This window comes from Colletes latitarsis, chromosome 1 (assembly GCF_051014445.1).
Source record: "Colletes latitarsis isolate SP2378_abdomen chromosome 1, iyColLati1, whole genome shotgun sequence".
Lineage (NCBI taxonomy): Eukaryota > Metazoa > Arthropoda > Insecta > Hymenoptera > Colletidae > Colletes > Colletes latitarsis.
The window spans coordinates 38,360,230-38,376,228 of NC_135134.1; the positions used below are offsets into that span (position 1 = coordinate 38,360,230).

A 15,999-nucleotide genomic window follows, 5' to 3' on the forward strand; every position below is an offset into this window, starting at 1 on the left:
CCAGGTTAGCCTCTTATCTTACGCTCGGAGACAAGACATTCGACTTTATCGGATCTTGGTACTGGTTCGTTGTTTAAAAGGCTGCGGCTAAAGGCTTCACGACAAGCAGTTCTCTTTGTCGTGAAATTTCTTTTTCCGTCCCATTCGTACAACCATAGTTGCACTCGATGCCAGGTGTTTTTATTTATTGCCACGTGTCATCGACGAAGATGTGCTATTGTGTTGGAGGTGGTTTGTATGACAGAGTGTATATTGAAAGGAAGTGCGTTCGAGCTGACTTTACCGTAATTGGAGACTCTGTTCTCGTACTTGATTTGCAACTATCCTCAAGATAAGTTTTTATCAGAAGGTAGGGTGGCTCCAGGGTGGAAATTCCTAACTTTACATAGTACCACCACGTGTCAAGCCTTGTGAAAGTCTTGGCTGGTGTCGAGAAACGCAATGCTTCTTCTACTTTAACGCGTTGGCTGTCAAACCTCTCAAATTCTCCACAAAAATGAAACATTGTTTTTAGACACAATTTCTTTCTCGAATTTTTTCTCGAAAGTGCGTAGAATTTCGGAGGTATATGTATACGCAACTATAAATAATTTTTCCAGAACGATTTGAAATTTTTTTTTCGCCGAAAAATTTTAGCAGCCTACCCCTTATCGATTCTTCTTAAAAATTAGTTTTGAATTTTTAATGAATTTGTTTGACGCTCTACAGAAATGTTGTTTAGTACTTTTTTGTGTGCATCTATGAACTCTACTTCCTCCAAAAATTTCATTAAAATACATTCATTATTGTAGGAGTTATGGTCGTTTGAAAATTGGACCCTTTTTATGGGGGTTTTCTCACTTTACGTTCTTAAGGAACAACTTTTCCAACATTTTCAAAATTTCTAAATATTCTTTACCAAAATACGCGTTGTTTGCATTTCAGAACATTAAAAACCTTCAATCCGTCCAGAAGTTATGATGTTTTAAATACAGGGATGAATAATCCTTCCAATATGTGAAACTATACAAATAAACAAAGTCAACGTGAAAGGTATATTAATTTGGTCAAATTAGACTTGAACGCTATAGGAGGGTTAAATTTGGCAAAGGGTTTCTTTCCAAACTAATATATTTTGCCTTCAATGAAAAGATTAGAATTTGCAATTCTAGAGCGCTTTAGTAATGGAATTTTCTTCGAAAAAAGTGTTATATATAGATTTTTCAGAAAGCGTAAATTTCAGCATACTTTGAAAGTCGATCGAAACCAGTCGCGTGTCACGATATGGAGAAAGTCGAGCCCTCGGGGCGTCGCGACGCATAAAACGAAAAAAGTCAAGCGTCTTCTGGATCGTTAGAATCCATTTAAAACTATTAACCAATCGAAAAGATTATAATTATTTTTTATTAAAAACAAAATTTTTAACTAAAAATTCTCGAGAAAAGAAACAATTTCAATCAGTCTAGTGGAATTAAAAAATTATAATATAAAACATTGTTTGTATGTCCTCAAAATTTCTCAAAAGACATATTAAAAAAGTCAACAAACAGTATTTGTCAGCAGTAGTGTTACTAATAAATAATACAAACTGTTAGGTTTTATCTTTTAAAATAGACTTATTTTACTTTAGAGTGAAATATAGTTTGTTTGACTTAAAAAATCTCTTAAAAGATACGTTAAAAAAGTCAATAAATAGTATTTAGTACCAGCAATAGTATTTACTAATAAATAATAAAATTGTTAGGTTTCATCTTCTATGATAAACTAGGCTCTGATAATACGTTCATTTCGATGATCAACACCTTTCTAGGTAGCAATTTTCTTTTAAAATTCGTCCTCCAATAAAAATTGATGACATTCGAACGTTTGGAGTATTCTTTATCTCAATGTTGTGGACTTCTATTTAGCGATCAAACGATAATCGATTAATTACAGTGTTTAACCATTTTGTGTCAAGCATCGATTATTATGTTATTTCTTCTGTTAGCGTCGCAGATCATGCGGTGACTTTCGATCTCTTTCTATTCGTGATCGAATTGCTTAATCGACGCCGAGCGTACTAGCGCCGCCAGATAACTAGTTTCGCGAGACGATTTTCGCTCGCGATTAAACCGACTTTAAAGTCGGGCAACTCTTTGATGAACGTCATAATAAAGAAACATCCATGAATATTTATGAACGGCGTGCGGTCAACTTTTTAAAACGACTTATTTTTACAACCGGCGAATATTCATTAACGGGTCATGCTTGATAGGGTTTTCTTTAAAAATAAACGACAGAAGACGAACGGCTGATTTAATTGGTTGTTGGTAATATCAAGGAAGCCATATTGTTGACTTTGTGGTCGTTTTCAGCGGGCAGAATTTTAACGTTCGAGTTTAATCAATCTCCGCGTCGATCTGCCAGGGAACGTTTCAGCTTTGTAATAAACTGAATTATCGACAGACTTTTTAATAAAATGAGAAAATTATGGATATTATTCCTTGTCTACGTAATAATACCAGAAAAAGGGAGCACTTAGAATGGAAGGGGAAAATGGAGGAACGCTTCGTTTTATATTTGCTTCGTGGTGCCCTTGATCTTTCTTTGCAACTTTTTTACGAAAATAAAAAGTTGTCTGCTTTAACATTATTTTGCTTTCGAACTTCCATTATTCGATGTAATAAGAAAATGTAACTCTAGGTCGATTACAGGAATTCTCTCGAATTAATTATTCCACAGAAAATAATATCAACAAATGATTTTCTTAAAAATATATGAATTCCTGATTTCTGATACCAATTTTTAATAAAGATAGTTTTAATTCCAGTAATTTTTACTTATTTTCCAATGTACAATTAATTTTGTGAATATTTCATAGATTATAATAGAGTTGGACTATACAATATCCAAACAGTACTTTCACCCTGTAGAATCGACAAAAAAATTTTCCACTTTAACGTAACGATTTTGTTGTATTTAAAATTACGAAATTGGAGTGTTCGTCCATTTAAAAACAAGATTCAGATAACTTTTCTTTTTTTTTATATTTCCTTTCATTTTATAATTTTTAATTCTTATTTTATTTTGTTTTCAACCTTTACTCTAAAAAATGAAAACCACTTTTTCATTGTATCAGAAAACAAATGTTAATAATATTAAAATTTAATTCTCAAAATTCGTATAAATTGACAAATAACAAATATTTCATATCCAAATGCACATTAGATAATATATTATATCCGACGTATATTTATATCAATATTGTTTAAAAAAAAAGTTCGATGTATTTATAATCTTCCCGATTTTCCAACCCTCTCGATTCTAAAAGCACTCCAAGTCCCCATTTAGATCGAATAAAAGCACTATAATTTCTGGAGTTTCGTTTGAAATCTAAACGTTCGACGATAGAAATTCTACGAAACGATTAAAAATAACGAAATTATAATCTCGACGTAAAACCATTATTTAATTTTCAACCGAGAAAAAAAAGAAGAACAGGTACTTGCACACGTAAATGAAAATATAAAGCGTTAAAAACAACACCGGAAGAGTGTCGAAAATAGACCAGTTAGTCACTGAGTCGGGCAGAGTGCGATGTCTATTGGCAAGCCAGAAGTATTTTGGCAAGATATATACAAATCGCAATTGAACCGTTCAAAGACAATGTTACTCTATCGAACAACGGTCGACAAATAGAAATCACGATAAATAAAACATCGAGCTTTTCATTTTGCCCCCAACAAAATACATCGCCATTCGCTGTTAATTCGTTTGAAATTAACGATCCGTACGTTTAATTACATAACACCGGAACCACGAATAATTTTTTCCATTAACAAATTTACAACACGAAGTTGCTAAGGCATTATAAATGAATCTGTGCTCACGAATTCCGTTATCCTTACGTAAAACTTTCGACGAGAGGGAATTAAAGTGCACAGCTTTCGGGTCTCGTCGTTAGAAACGATAAGCAAGTGTTTCGTGAAAGGGTACCGGCACAATTATCGAAAATAAGGTCAACAATTATATTATAGAAACAGTGTTTCACTCGATTCCACGGCTAATAAGATTCCGTGACTGGTTCGACTCCCTTGTTGAAATATATATTTTTTTTTTATTTAATTTCTCTACCAACAATTCGATATTTTTACCACTCGTTTCCCTTTTCGATCGCCTGTTTCATTGCTTCTATACTTTTGCAACAGTCCGAATATATGTACTTTAGCGTATGTACGTCTCTGTACATACGTCAATTAACCTAGGTCAGGTTAATAATAGCATATAGCTGTACCTCGCCTTTGCACCGTGAATGTATATTTACCTCTACTTCTACGTAGCGTATTTTAATCAATCCTACATTTTATAGTCCGCGCAACAATGGTGCACTAAAAACGTGTTGCAACCAATGCAATTTATTTCATTGCAATTGAAATTCGTTCAACGACACCTTTCATTCGCTTATTTACAATTTTGACGTTTTCCCAATCGTACAATTTTACTCGAAAACATAATTTGGATTTTAGAGGGTCGATGCTTCGTACAGTGACAAATGTTTCGATAAATGCAAATAAACAATAATTATGTCAGATAAAGAGAGTAAATTTCAGCCATTTTATTTTTCGAGTTCTCCGTAGAAAATATATTTTAGACGATAAAATTTTTGATAACTATTATCATTAAACACTGGTGCTCCTGACTTACCGGCGGAACGTAAAAAGAGTTAATTTATTTAGATTTTTATGAGTGGTTTCGACACGAATATTGCCTCATTTGCCTTTAAAATCGTTCACGGTCAAAGGAATAACTCCAATCGAGAGAACTGTAAGTGTTTTTACGAGTGGCGAGACAGTGACACGGTAGCTCGGACCTTTCATCCAGGTTTCAAAAAAGAAACTTGAATTTAGACTAACGACAGACTATCGAAGTTTCAAATGTTAGCGTGGACTAGTTAAGAAGAGGCACATCCACTAGGCAGCGCATATTCTTGGATCAGCTCTCTCGGCCCAGTCACAGACCTGATCGCATTCTTTTGTTAATTTCGCCGATTCGATTACGACCACGCGACGAAACCTTCCTCGATGGACTTTATTATCGATTCGAGTACCTTGAAATATTATTTAATTTTTTTGCATAAGAGAGCAATCGAGCCTCGGAATTCTCCATATCCAGCTTTCTCTAACCTTACGTTTAACGTACCGCTCTAATCGTTTCAAATTTCCGTAAATTATCGTCCCGCATACTTGAAAATTACAAAATATTAATAATCGTGAAAATTGCCTTTCGATTATATACAATTACTCTCACTCGTATAGAATAATAACGATTTACTATAAATGGAAAAAATAATGTAAGTTCATTTTTTCGTATATTAGAGACATTAAGAATAGAACTCGTTAACAGTCGTTGCACATTAGAAACGCTTCATGCGACAAACTAAATATCACTTTTAAAAGTCTAAATAATAAGAGATCTTCCAAATATCGCGCTAAAAACCTTACGTTATCAATACATATATTACTACTCAATTCTATTTAACGACTGCTTAAATTCAGCATATTTTCTCACGACGTGGAAAACCACAAAATTTATAAGAATTAAGAAAAAAAGAAATATCAACCTTCTCCCTAACATTAGGAAAGTGTTCGAAACACCAATAAACAACGCAATAAACGCTTTCTGCAACTATAAAAATATTATTCCAGAGACCCAGTTTGATTTTAAATACCAGCATTTGACCGTCGATCTTCATTGACTTAGATAGAACATTCGATGTTAGTTCAATTGGATGGACAATTCTTCAAACTCTTGAAAAACAAATTCCCAAATAAGCTTGTCAAGATGGTACAGGAGAAAAAGTTTTATATTGCACTGGGCAAACACCCACAAAATCTATTTAAATAGTTTAATCTTTGGCTCTACATACCCAAACCCCGTGTACCTCGACAAAACAAGACTGACAGGCTACACTCCCCCAGAATCATTCATCCACCTAAATAGCGAAGATTATATACAAAATAAAAACAACATCCCACTAATATACCACGTCAAACGAAACAAAAACGATAAGACAATGCTCTACGACAAAAACTTACCACATGATAGCGCAAATATACGTCACCACTACAGACTTTCAAGCATCGACGAAAAAGATAAACACAGACTGAACACTGACAAATACTGGTGGTTGCAGCAAATTTAAATGATCTCAGTATCTTAAGTATCTTATTTTCTTTTAATTAATCCTAAACAACCTCCCTCTCTGTATGTAACTTAATTATGTTTTGTATAGTCTTTTTGGTGGCATTTTTCTATACAAAAAATTAAATCTTGCCCTAGTATAGGTGACTATTCTTAAAACTATCTTGTAAGTAGTATTAAGTGCTACGAACATTATTTAATGTTAAGATTACGCGAGCTCTATGTTGAGCCATTAGTTTAAGTTGTAGTTCTAGTTATAAGATAGCCGTTTGTACATTTAAGTTTATTGTACCCCTTTGTATATATATTTATAATTGTTTTTTGGAACAATAAACGTTTGTTAGAACAGCGTTAGAAACGCTGGTTCTCGTCCCGATCACGAAAGTGCAGCTGCATTACGCGCGGTCAAATTCAGCACTTTGGGATGGGTGACCGCTAAGGGAATATTATTGTTAGAATTATAATTATATTTCATAGTAGAATGTCACTATTAAGTTAATATTAAAAAAAAAAAAATTCTTTCGTAAATAGAATTAAAAAACAGTATAAAAAACATTTGGTGAAAATAAATGTAAGAACGTTTAAATACTGTGTTCTATTAAAACTGAACAAGGTTAAAAAAAATTGTTAAATATGTGCCTGAAGGATTGTTAATAGTGTTAAAAATGTCAGAGATATGTTCTAGAATAGAAAAAAATAAATAAGGTAAAAATAAATCGAAGAAATAAGAAACAAGTTTCATGTATCAAAACACTATACATATTAAGTGACGAGGCTCCGAACAAGGTTAACAAAAATTATTAAATATATGTCTGAAGGATCGTTAATAGCGTTAAAAAAAATTAAAAATGTGTTCTATAAGATAAGAGAAAAATTTGTTTTCAAGCATTTGTATAACAATTCTAAGAATATATACAGATTATAATTAAAATAAATATCAAATTCGTGTTTAGAATTGAAACGCTTGTAAACACTTTCACGATGTTGGACGATCAATATCGATCCTTAATGTACTTTGAAAAAGGGGGGGGGGTAAATTTAGATTGCCCCCTCTTTATTAGCCCTTTGATAACGAATTTATCTGAGATTAACACGAAGTAGCACGTTTGGTACGGATCGAAAAAAAAGAACGTTGCATATCTCGACGCTATTAGTCCAATCGGCCGAGGTACGTTTCGAAATCTTTGAAAAGCTCCCCAGAATTTACAAACCAGCGCTATTTCACCTACCCTTCGTAATTAACGCATTTCAATACCGGACAGTTTATCTTAATGCAGCTCGATAACGTTTCCGATGAATTTTCATGGTAAAAGAGTCTCTCAGAGCTCTTGTTCACCTTGCATGCGTTCTTTTGCACGTTGACTTCCAAATTTGCTAGTCTGCTTATCTCCGCCCGCGACCAGATCACGCATAAACAATCCAAGGAATGTTGAGACACGTTCAATTCGTTTCGAATGCACAATCGGGGATTTCGTGCATCGAGCGCCGTGAGGAGTGCTGTCTCGAAATAAGGTCAACGTCACCGACGGAACCAGGAATGTACGAAACATCTACGAACATCGAATCTCCAGCGATTTAACAACGGGTCGATCGAAAATTAACTACAGTGCTAAACAATACAGTTGTCGACCATCTACAAGTGATTGGACCTATTTTAAAAACAACTTATTTTATGACATCTAGAATCATGTTTATATTTCTTATAGTGTTTTTGCTTTAGATGCAATTATTAATTTGTCACAGTTAAGACTCTTTCAATTTGCAGAAGCTGATAATAATTTACAGATATTTCGATATATTTAATGCTATTAACGACGCATGTAATTCTCAGACTAATTTGCACGAATAATAAAAAGGATAAGATGGTATTAAAAATGTTTACGTTTGTTTAAATAAATAATAATATGATGGCCAACAACTGTCACATAAATTCCATCGGACAACAATGATTTAGATTCTGTTCAGAATCAGACAATGGCCTTGTTCTTGTTGCAAAACATTGTTACAGGTTTGTGTTTGTGTGAGAGTGTTTAACAGGTTATTTACCCGATAAAAGTTAAAGAAAGAAGAAAATTTAAACAAAGAATTTAAATTAATTATATCATATCTCCACTGTGCCTTATATTTTTTATATACAATACGAATCAAGGAATTGATTTAAAGGTTCCATTAGAAAAAGAAATACAATACAATTGAATAGTGTTATTAGAATCACCCTGTGTACCTTGTCCAACTTGCACAAAATTGCATAAACTAAACACAAATCGATTGAAATATCGACAGTTAATTACTTCAGGCAACAATAAACCAGATAATATCTAGTATAGAATATTTGATCAATTATGATTGGATTTGCTCGAAAAATTTCATAATCACGTTCAATAAGTTTCAGAGATGTTATCCCAAAGTAGCAATTCGTTCAGACAATTAATTCTGGCCATTTGGTGGTTTCGATTCCGAAAGAAAAACTTCTCCCCTCGTGGATAAATGAAAGAACAACCCGAGCAACGCCAATCTCGATCTACGATCGAACGATCATCGCAACCAGGAGGATGCGTCGAGCAACAAAACGAGAAGAGTCAATCTTCGCAGTTCCCAGAATAAGTATTTATTTTACGAGACCGAATACTCGTGATGCGATAAAGATATACAATTTCAGAGCTTAGATTCGCCCAATCGCAAGATATCAATTTTTCTAAATCGTATCTATACAACGCACGATTATCTTTGAAAACATCTTGGATCGTATTAACTTGCAACGTTGTAACTGGATCTCCTATCTCGAAGAGCGTGACTTTGGTTCGAAGAGAAGGAATTCCAGCGATAAAAATAATGGTCTTTCTTGCTCAAAATTCCTAATCAAATAATGTGAAATTATTTACAATACTCCTATATAAACTGTTGAGTAGTTTTTCTTTTAATTCGTTAAAGGATTCATCTCTGGTGTCTGCACTCGAGACTATGTTTACCAGAACGGTGTCCATGATATCTTTAAATCTACTTGACCAATTGGTGTAGAATAACCTTTTTTTAAAACAAATTTGACGTTGTTTGACTATGTTTGAAAGTATGCAGTGCTACTAATTTCAACTTTTTAAACGTGTATAAATAAACCTTGTAAATTTGACTGCAAAAGGTGTTATAGTTTATTCACAAGAAAATCTCAAAAAAAGCCTAAGAAAACGAATTTCATGCTAGAAGACCCCCTTGAACGTTGTCTTTCAAACGTAATGTATCAGAATAATAAGACAGCTAACGATGAATCTTCTACTATTATTTTTGCGTAATTCTGTTTATGTTTCTCGCGCGTTTGAGTATCCTTATACGAGATACCCAGAACCTGTCCTGTTTTCCAAACGTAATCATTTCAATAGGTGAAATATATATGAAACTAAATACATTGAATCTTAATAAGGTTTCTGGTATTCTCGGCATTCCAACGATTTCTTTCAGATAATATTGCTTCGTATCACCCCGTCCTCTTTGGATAATTTTTAATACTACCTGAAAAACAGGAGCTTTTCTGACGTGCTAGAAAACTAGTCTCGTCACTCGAATTTTTAATTTGGATAATGCGTCGATGTGAAGATTACGAACATGCGTTCGTTAGCAATGTTTTCGAAAAGATTATAAATATTATATCATAGGTGACTGACATTACACCGCTATTTCCTTGAAATGTTTATCACAAACAAAACCAAATAGTAAACTTTTAAATTCCATTAATGTAATCGAGAAGATTACGATAATAATTACATATTTACATATAGTTACTTTCACTCATATTCCTGCACATAATGGTTCACTATAAATGAGGGAAGAACTTGTTTCTTATGAATTCAATTTTCGAAATTGAGTCTATTGTTTCATGTATTTGAATAAATTACAAATGAAACTTGTCAACAGTCACTGCATGTTGTAAACGCCGGATCTCGTGTGATCAGCAAAGTGCAGCTGCATCGGCGCGTTTGGGATGGGTGACCACTCGAGAAAAAACATTGCGTATTGTCGATTTCTATAATGTTTACATTATATCTCTCCATCGATTTTCTAATTAAGTACTATTTACCGGTGTTTAATATTACAAAATAAGAAAAAAATGCTTTAATAAATAGAAATAACATATAGTTGTAATAAGCAAATTTAGTATAAATAAATAGGAGAAAGAATTCATAAGAAACAAAGGTTCTACGTAAACGAATAGAAAATATAACTGTATGTAATTTAACCTAGAAATTCGCACCGATACTCTACGCCTGGTATATTGTATGTGCACGAACTCAAAAACGCAAGGATTTCTGGTTGACAACTAGTCGTAAAAGCGAAAAGGATATGATGATTCATAACCGTCGTAAGTGTGTTGTAAATCGTCATAAAACGAGAATCGTCGTAAAGCGAAATGTGGCTGTGTGTGGTGGGTTATTGTCCGAAAATATCCGAGCAGGTTTCGGTGCAAGTTCAGGTTTCGAAGCAACACGAGAATCGAGAAATGTCTAAAAAGTACAAAATTGAAGCCTAGAAACTAAATTCAATCGGCCTAGAAATTCCCCGTTTTCGTTGGACAATCGTTCTCGGATCGCGCAGAGTGGAGGAGAGTTGCCCCCAGCCTAGTATAAAAGAAATAAATTTACTCACTGTAATCCGACGTGTCGTCGTTGGATCCGTTCACCGTGCCATCGGGCAGGATCTGTAGATGCCGATTCTTGATGTACATCTGTATTTTCCTGGAAGCGCCGGTGATGTGCGACAGATTGGCGGATCGTTCTGCCCTCACGCCGGCATCACCCATTAAATCAACCGGCGCGGCACTCACTGCACTGATAACCGTGCCAATCGCCAAGACACTCAACCCGGTGGTACTCGGTCTCGCACTGCAGTTGAACACACTCGATTTACGGAGCCCGCACTGACCGAACGCGACGAGCAACAGTAGAAACGCTAACTGAATGTACGAGGACGCGGAACGGGTGTTGTTTGGGCACTCGCGTCGTCTCTTCTTCTTCCTCGTTCCCCGGGAACACCTCGTGGACTCGTCGTCGCGTGGAAACTCCGTCTGGCTCTCGGTCGACGCGACCTTGGCGACGCGCGACTCGCGTCTCCAGGAATTCGTCGCATCCACTTCCTTCCACGTTTCATCGGCCAAGGACAGAAGCTCGCTGGCCGGTACGAGCTTCTCGTAGGTCCGGTCTGTCGACTGACTAGAGAACGATACTTTCCCTATTCGGACGGAATTCGCAGCGTGTACCTGCGGCCAGTTCTCCGCGGAAAAGTCGCGTTTCGAGCAGCAACCGCGTTCCCCATGACGATCGACGAACCGATTCCTCGACGGATCGATAGTTGAGAATCGTCGCCTGGAACGCGCCTGATTTATCCTCGCGTCGTCCGCGAGTTGGTCGCTGGTGTCACGCAGCCGTGACTCCGGCCGTTCCGCCGACGAGTCATCGTCCACGGAGTCGACGACAGCGGGCCTGGAAACGTCGAGCTCGTTACGACGGAAGAATCCTCTCGATCGTATTCGTCTGGATGGGAAACAAGACCATCGACGAGACTCGAGCGGCAATCGTGGTGAGATCGATGATCGAACGGATCTATTCTCGCGCAGCAAGGAAGACTCGGTGGAAGCTGAGGCTACGATCGGTATCGGGCAGTCGGCACGGTAATCACAGTGCAGCACCCTTGGCCCGCCCGTGTCGATCTCAGCGGGCATGACGGTCTCATCCACACTCCTTTCCGAGCCCTCCTTCTTATCTACGCGTCGCTTCCTCGCTTTTATCTCGATATCTTTATCGTCCTCTTCTTCCTTGTCCGGCAAACTTGCACTCCTCTGGATCAGAGCCACCTGGGGATCAGGTCACAGGAGCGTAAACACGATTCTACGATGCAGGGACCACCTCATCCTCGGTTACTTTCGCCTGGGAGCTTCTCGCTGAACACTGAGGATGCAGCAGTTGCTGGTCCACTGTTACCGTCCGTGTACCACGTTTTCGGTACTCTCGCATTATTGCTGACCGTCCCGGTGTCGGCGTCAACGCGAACCAGATCGCGCCAGTCAGAACGGCTTGTTCGCGAAGGTAGGAAACCACGGAATTGGTTTACGAGGTAGCATCGAGGCGACGTGCGATGGATCCTGCGATACGAACGACCGGAACGTTCCTTGGCTTCTTTCTCTGGCTCCTCTGCCCCCGATGTATCGCCGAGGGTACTCGTTACACTGCGAATGATCCTGGGTGAAAATCGGCGATAGGAAACGATCGACGAAACGCCTTGGAGAAGGGAATTAGCGACAAAGGAAGCGAAAGAATCGTCGTTCGCTCGCCTTTAATCGGTCTTGTCGAAGCACGCAGGTTGATGCTACCGATTACCTTCGTCGACCTCGCTCTGTCCCTCTCTTTCTCTCTCTTTCTCTCTCGGTCCCTCTATCAATCGCAAGAAACTTCTACCGACACGTTACTCGTACCGCCTTAACGGGTTTCTCTCGCTCTTTCGTTCTCCCTCTCTTCAGCAAGCACGGCCGCCACCTCCTCCTCCTCCTCCTCCTTTTATCCCCTGTCTCTGTCCGCGGTATCACTGTTTCTCTTTCACTGAGACTGCCCTCTCCCGTGGCCGCCCGTGGGAGCCGCGTATCCTTCCGGAGTCGCGGAGGGTCGTAATCACGCGCGTTGATTTCTTTCGCGAAATAATTCGCGTCAGACGGGATCACTTTAGCCACCACTTCTCTCACCCACTTGATACGCGGACGTGCACGCGTTGCGCGAAACCTGGCTCACCGGGCCCACCGGCGCTTAGCGAGAACGCGATGCGGTGCGTGTGCAACGTGTCCCGGACACGTTCTCGTCACCGCGCGAAAACACCTGGCGAGGTCGTACGATGCTCCCTGAGCGACGATAAACAACCGACGCGATGTAACCTCCCTCGTGGACAGGACTCGTCGGGGTGTTTCGGGTTGCAAGGCGCCGCGATCCGATCTTTTTAGATTGTAAAAAAAACCACGTTGCCGGATTTCACGAACGGTCACCGTGCTCGTTTGCACGCAACGAACGATCCAGTGTCGCGATCGTGGCGTCCGTCGTTATTATTACGAGGTCGGGGGTAGTCCGGGCACTCCGGGGTTATCTGGTAGGTCGGATGGTGCCGGTGCGGCGTCCGAGAAACTACTGAACGAGTGCCGCGGTTCTCTTCTCCGGCTCGGTTCGGGCACGCTCCTCGGTTCGCTCTCGTAGAGAGACCGAACAGCAGACCGACACACCAGCACACGGGCCGGCAGCAGCCGAGAGTGAAACCAATACCAACGCGCCGTGGATCGACTCGACTCGCTACTCACACGGGCCCGCAGCATCCATCCCATCCCGTCGTCGTAGTAGTAGTAGTAGTAGCCGTCGTCCCGTTTCGTCCCGTTTCGTCTTGTCTCGTCCCGTTCCGCTTCATACCATGTCGTCCCGGTTCCGTCCCATCCCAGAGCGACGCAGCACGCGACAGATCTGGATGCTCGCTCGCTCTCCTCCACTACCGCGCCACCACGACCACCACGCGCCTCTTCTTCTCCCTCTCTTCTTTCGCGCTACTCTCCCCCCTCCTCCTTTCCACCTTCTCTTATCTCCCTTTCTCCTACCCTTTCTCTCTCGCTTCTTTCGCGCTGTCTCCCCTATTTCTCTTTCTCTGCCACTACGCCCCGTCCACCTATGCGGTGAGCCGTCGCCGCCACCGCCGCCCCGTCGCTTCGTTACCTTTCTATCTTTCCCTCGATCGCTCCGTTTCTCTCTTCCCTCCTTTTCTTCCTCGTTACCACCTTTCTTCTCTTCGTACCTACGATTCCAATTCGCGTTCCCGTTCTCTCGATACGATTTCTCTCGCGTTTTAATCCACGATCTTCCCTATTTTACACCCAGGAATCGCCTCGACCGTGTCCCTCCTAGCTCGAAGCCGGAAACAAGGCCGCGAAGGACGCGCGCGGAACACCTGCGAACGATAGATAGCTCCGGAAATCGTCTCTTGCTCGCGTGCCCCCGTCCACTATTCCTTTCCACCGTTTCTTCTCGATTCGCCTTCGACTCTTCACTAAAGTCGTCCCGTTCTCGCTTATTTCCTTCGTGCTTCTCTCCCCCTGCTATTCTTCCTGTTTCCACCGCCTCTGTTTCGCTAACGGGACGTCTCGCGGCGAGTCTGTTTCACACCAACCTGCAACGCGAATGCACGAGACCGCGATCAGCCGCAACGCGCATGAGTTCTCGTTTTCTTCGGCTTCTTCGTTTCCTTTTCATTCTTCCTTTAGACGCGAGCGAAAGCTCTATCGAGGTCAGCCGAGCGTACCTGTAAACAGTAACAAGGTCGTCCCTTAAATCTCCGTTGAGGAAATGTTTCCGTCTATGGGTTCTTTACGCTCTGCCGCTCGAGAGGAAAAAATGCATTGTAAAATGGTAAACGCCGAACGAAACACGATACCGTCTCGTTCGGAGACTTTATTTTTCGCTCCGTTTAATTCGTACCTCTCTGGAAAATTGGCGACGAGATCGACCCAACCGTTCTTTGGATCCATTGGTATCTTTAACATAAGGGAGTCAAAATATTTCAAGTACTTTTTTTGCTTCTTGCAAAAAGAGATTTTTAACCAATTTTGAAATTATAATAAATTGAAAGTTCAAACGAAACTTTTTATCTTTTAACCCTTTGTACTCCACTGGCGCCGCTATGGCGACAAACATAATACCTACCATAGTTCGATTGAAGTCTCATTTATGATGACACAAACTGAATTTAGAAAATATCTAAATAAAATTTAAATTATAAGTATTCATATACATGTTTGTGGAAATAAGAATATTTTTCCATTTTTAGAAATCACATTACAAAATTTAATTTGGTATTGCTAATCGTTCATATTAATAAATACTATGTGCAAAGGGTTAATAAAGTATTTTTCACCTTATAAGACGCGTCCTTTCCCTCCTAATATAGGATTAATAATTCGTTTAACTTTATCAAGAATTTATAAGAATCGAAAAACATTGATAATACTTTTAAAAATTATATTAATTATATAGTATATCTAATAAACGAATAATACAAATGTTGAAATAAAAAATAAATAAATACACTATGAATATTTTTTAAAAATTTGATACAAAAAATGTAATGTGTTACAACATCGTTTATATAAGATGCAAGAAGCTTCAAAAAAGAAACAGACATGTATGAAAATCATTCTCTTGATTCCGTTTCGCGGCACGTGTTCAGGAACTGGTTCCCACTTTTTAAATCCGAACATAAGCTCGTATTCCAAGTCGTCCAAGAAAAGGAGAAACAAAAATCTGATGAAAACACGTATAAAATAACATACGCTCAATACTTATTTTATTTGTGCGTTATTGTATTTGTACTTTCTTTTCTTGGACGATTTGGAATATGAATTTATGTTCGGATCTAACGAGTGGAACCTGTTTCTGAACACGTGCCACGGAACGGAATCGAGAAAATTTTCTCATATATAAATATTCCTTTTTTGAATTTCTCGCTTCGTATTTAAACGATATTGTGCTATACGCGCTATGCATATGCATACATGTTCGTTAAATTTATACCCCAGCAGAGAGCTAAGAGCTGAAATTGAGTTGTTCTAATATATCAAACGACTTTTTATGAATTAATTAAAATAAAGGTGATATAAATTTGTTGTCAATAAATTTCAGTGCAGAAATTTTATTTCTTTCGGGGATTCGACTTACAAAAATTTATTACTATGTTCTAAATATTTGTAAATATTTTGTTATACTCGTTTCTTAGATTTTATTTTTAAAATAATCGTGCACTAATAATTCAATAAGCTGTTCGAAACAAGGTTCCTGA

General features: G+C 38.7%; 1 protein-coding gene and 1 long non-coding RNA gene across 2 annotated transcripts in view; both read right to left on the reverse strand.

Moving 5' to 3' along the window:
* The window catches only part of LOC143343903 (uncharacterized), a 223,287-nt gene extending 209,613 nt beyond the window's left edge, over nucleotides 1-13,674 (reverse strand). The window contains exon 1 of the mRNA XM_076769275.1: nucleotides 10,795-13,674. Within this exon, the coding sequence (XP_076625390.1) occupies nucleotides 10,795-11,866 (1,072 nt within the window). The 5' untranslated portion in view covers nucleotides 11,867-13,674. The remainder of the gene's footprint in view (nucleotides 1-10,794) is intronic.
* A 205-nt stretch (nucleotides 13,675-13,879) lies between these two features.
* Nucleotides 13,880-15,999, reverse strand: part of LOC143342395 (uncharacterized) — a 79,389-nt gene continuing 77,269 nt past the window's right edge. Inside the window, exon 3 of the long non-coding RNA XR_013079797.1 lies at nucleotides 13,880-14,466. This is a non-coding gene — a long non-coding RNA (uncharacterized LOC143342395). The remainder of the gene's footprint in view (nucleotides 14,467-15,999) is intronic.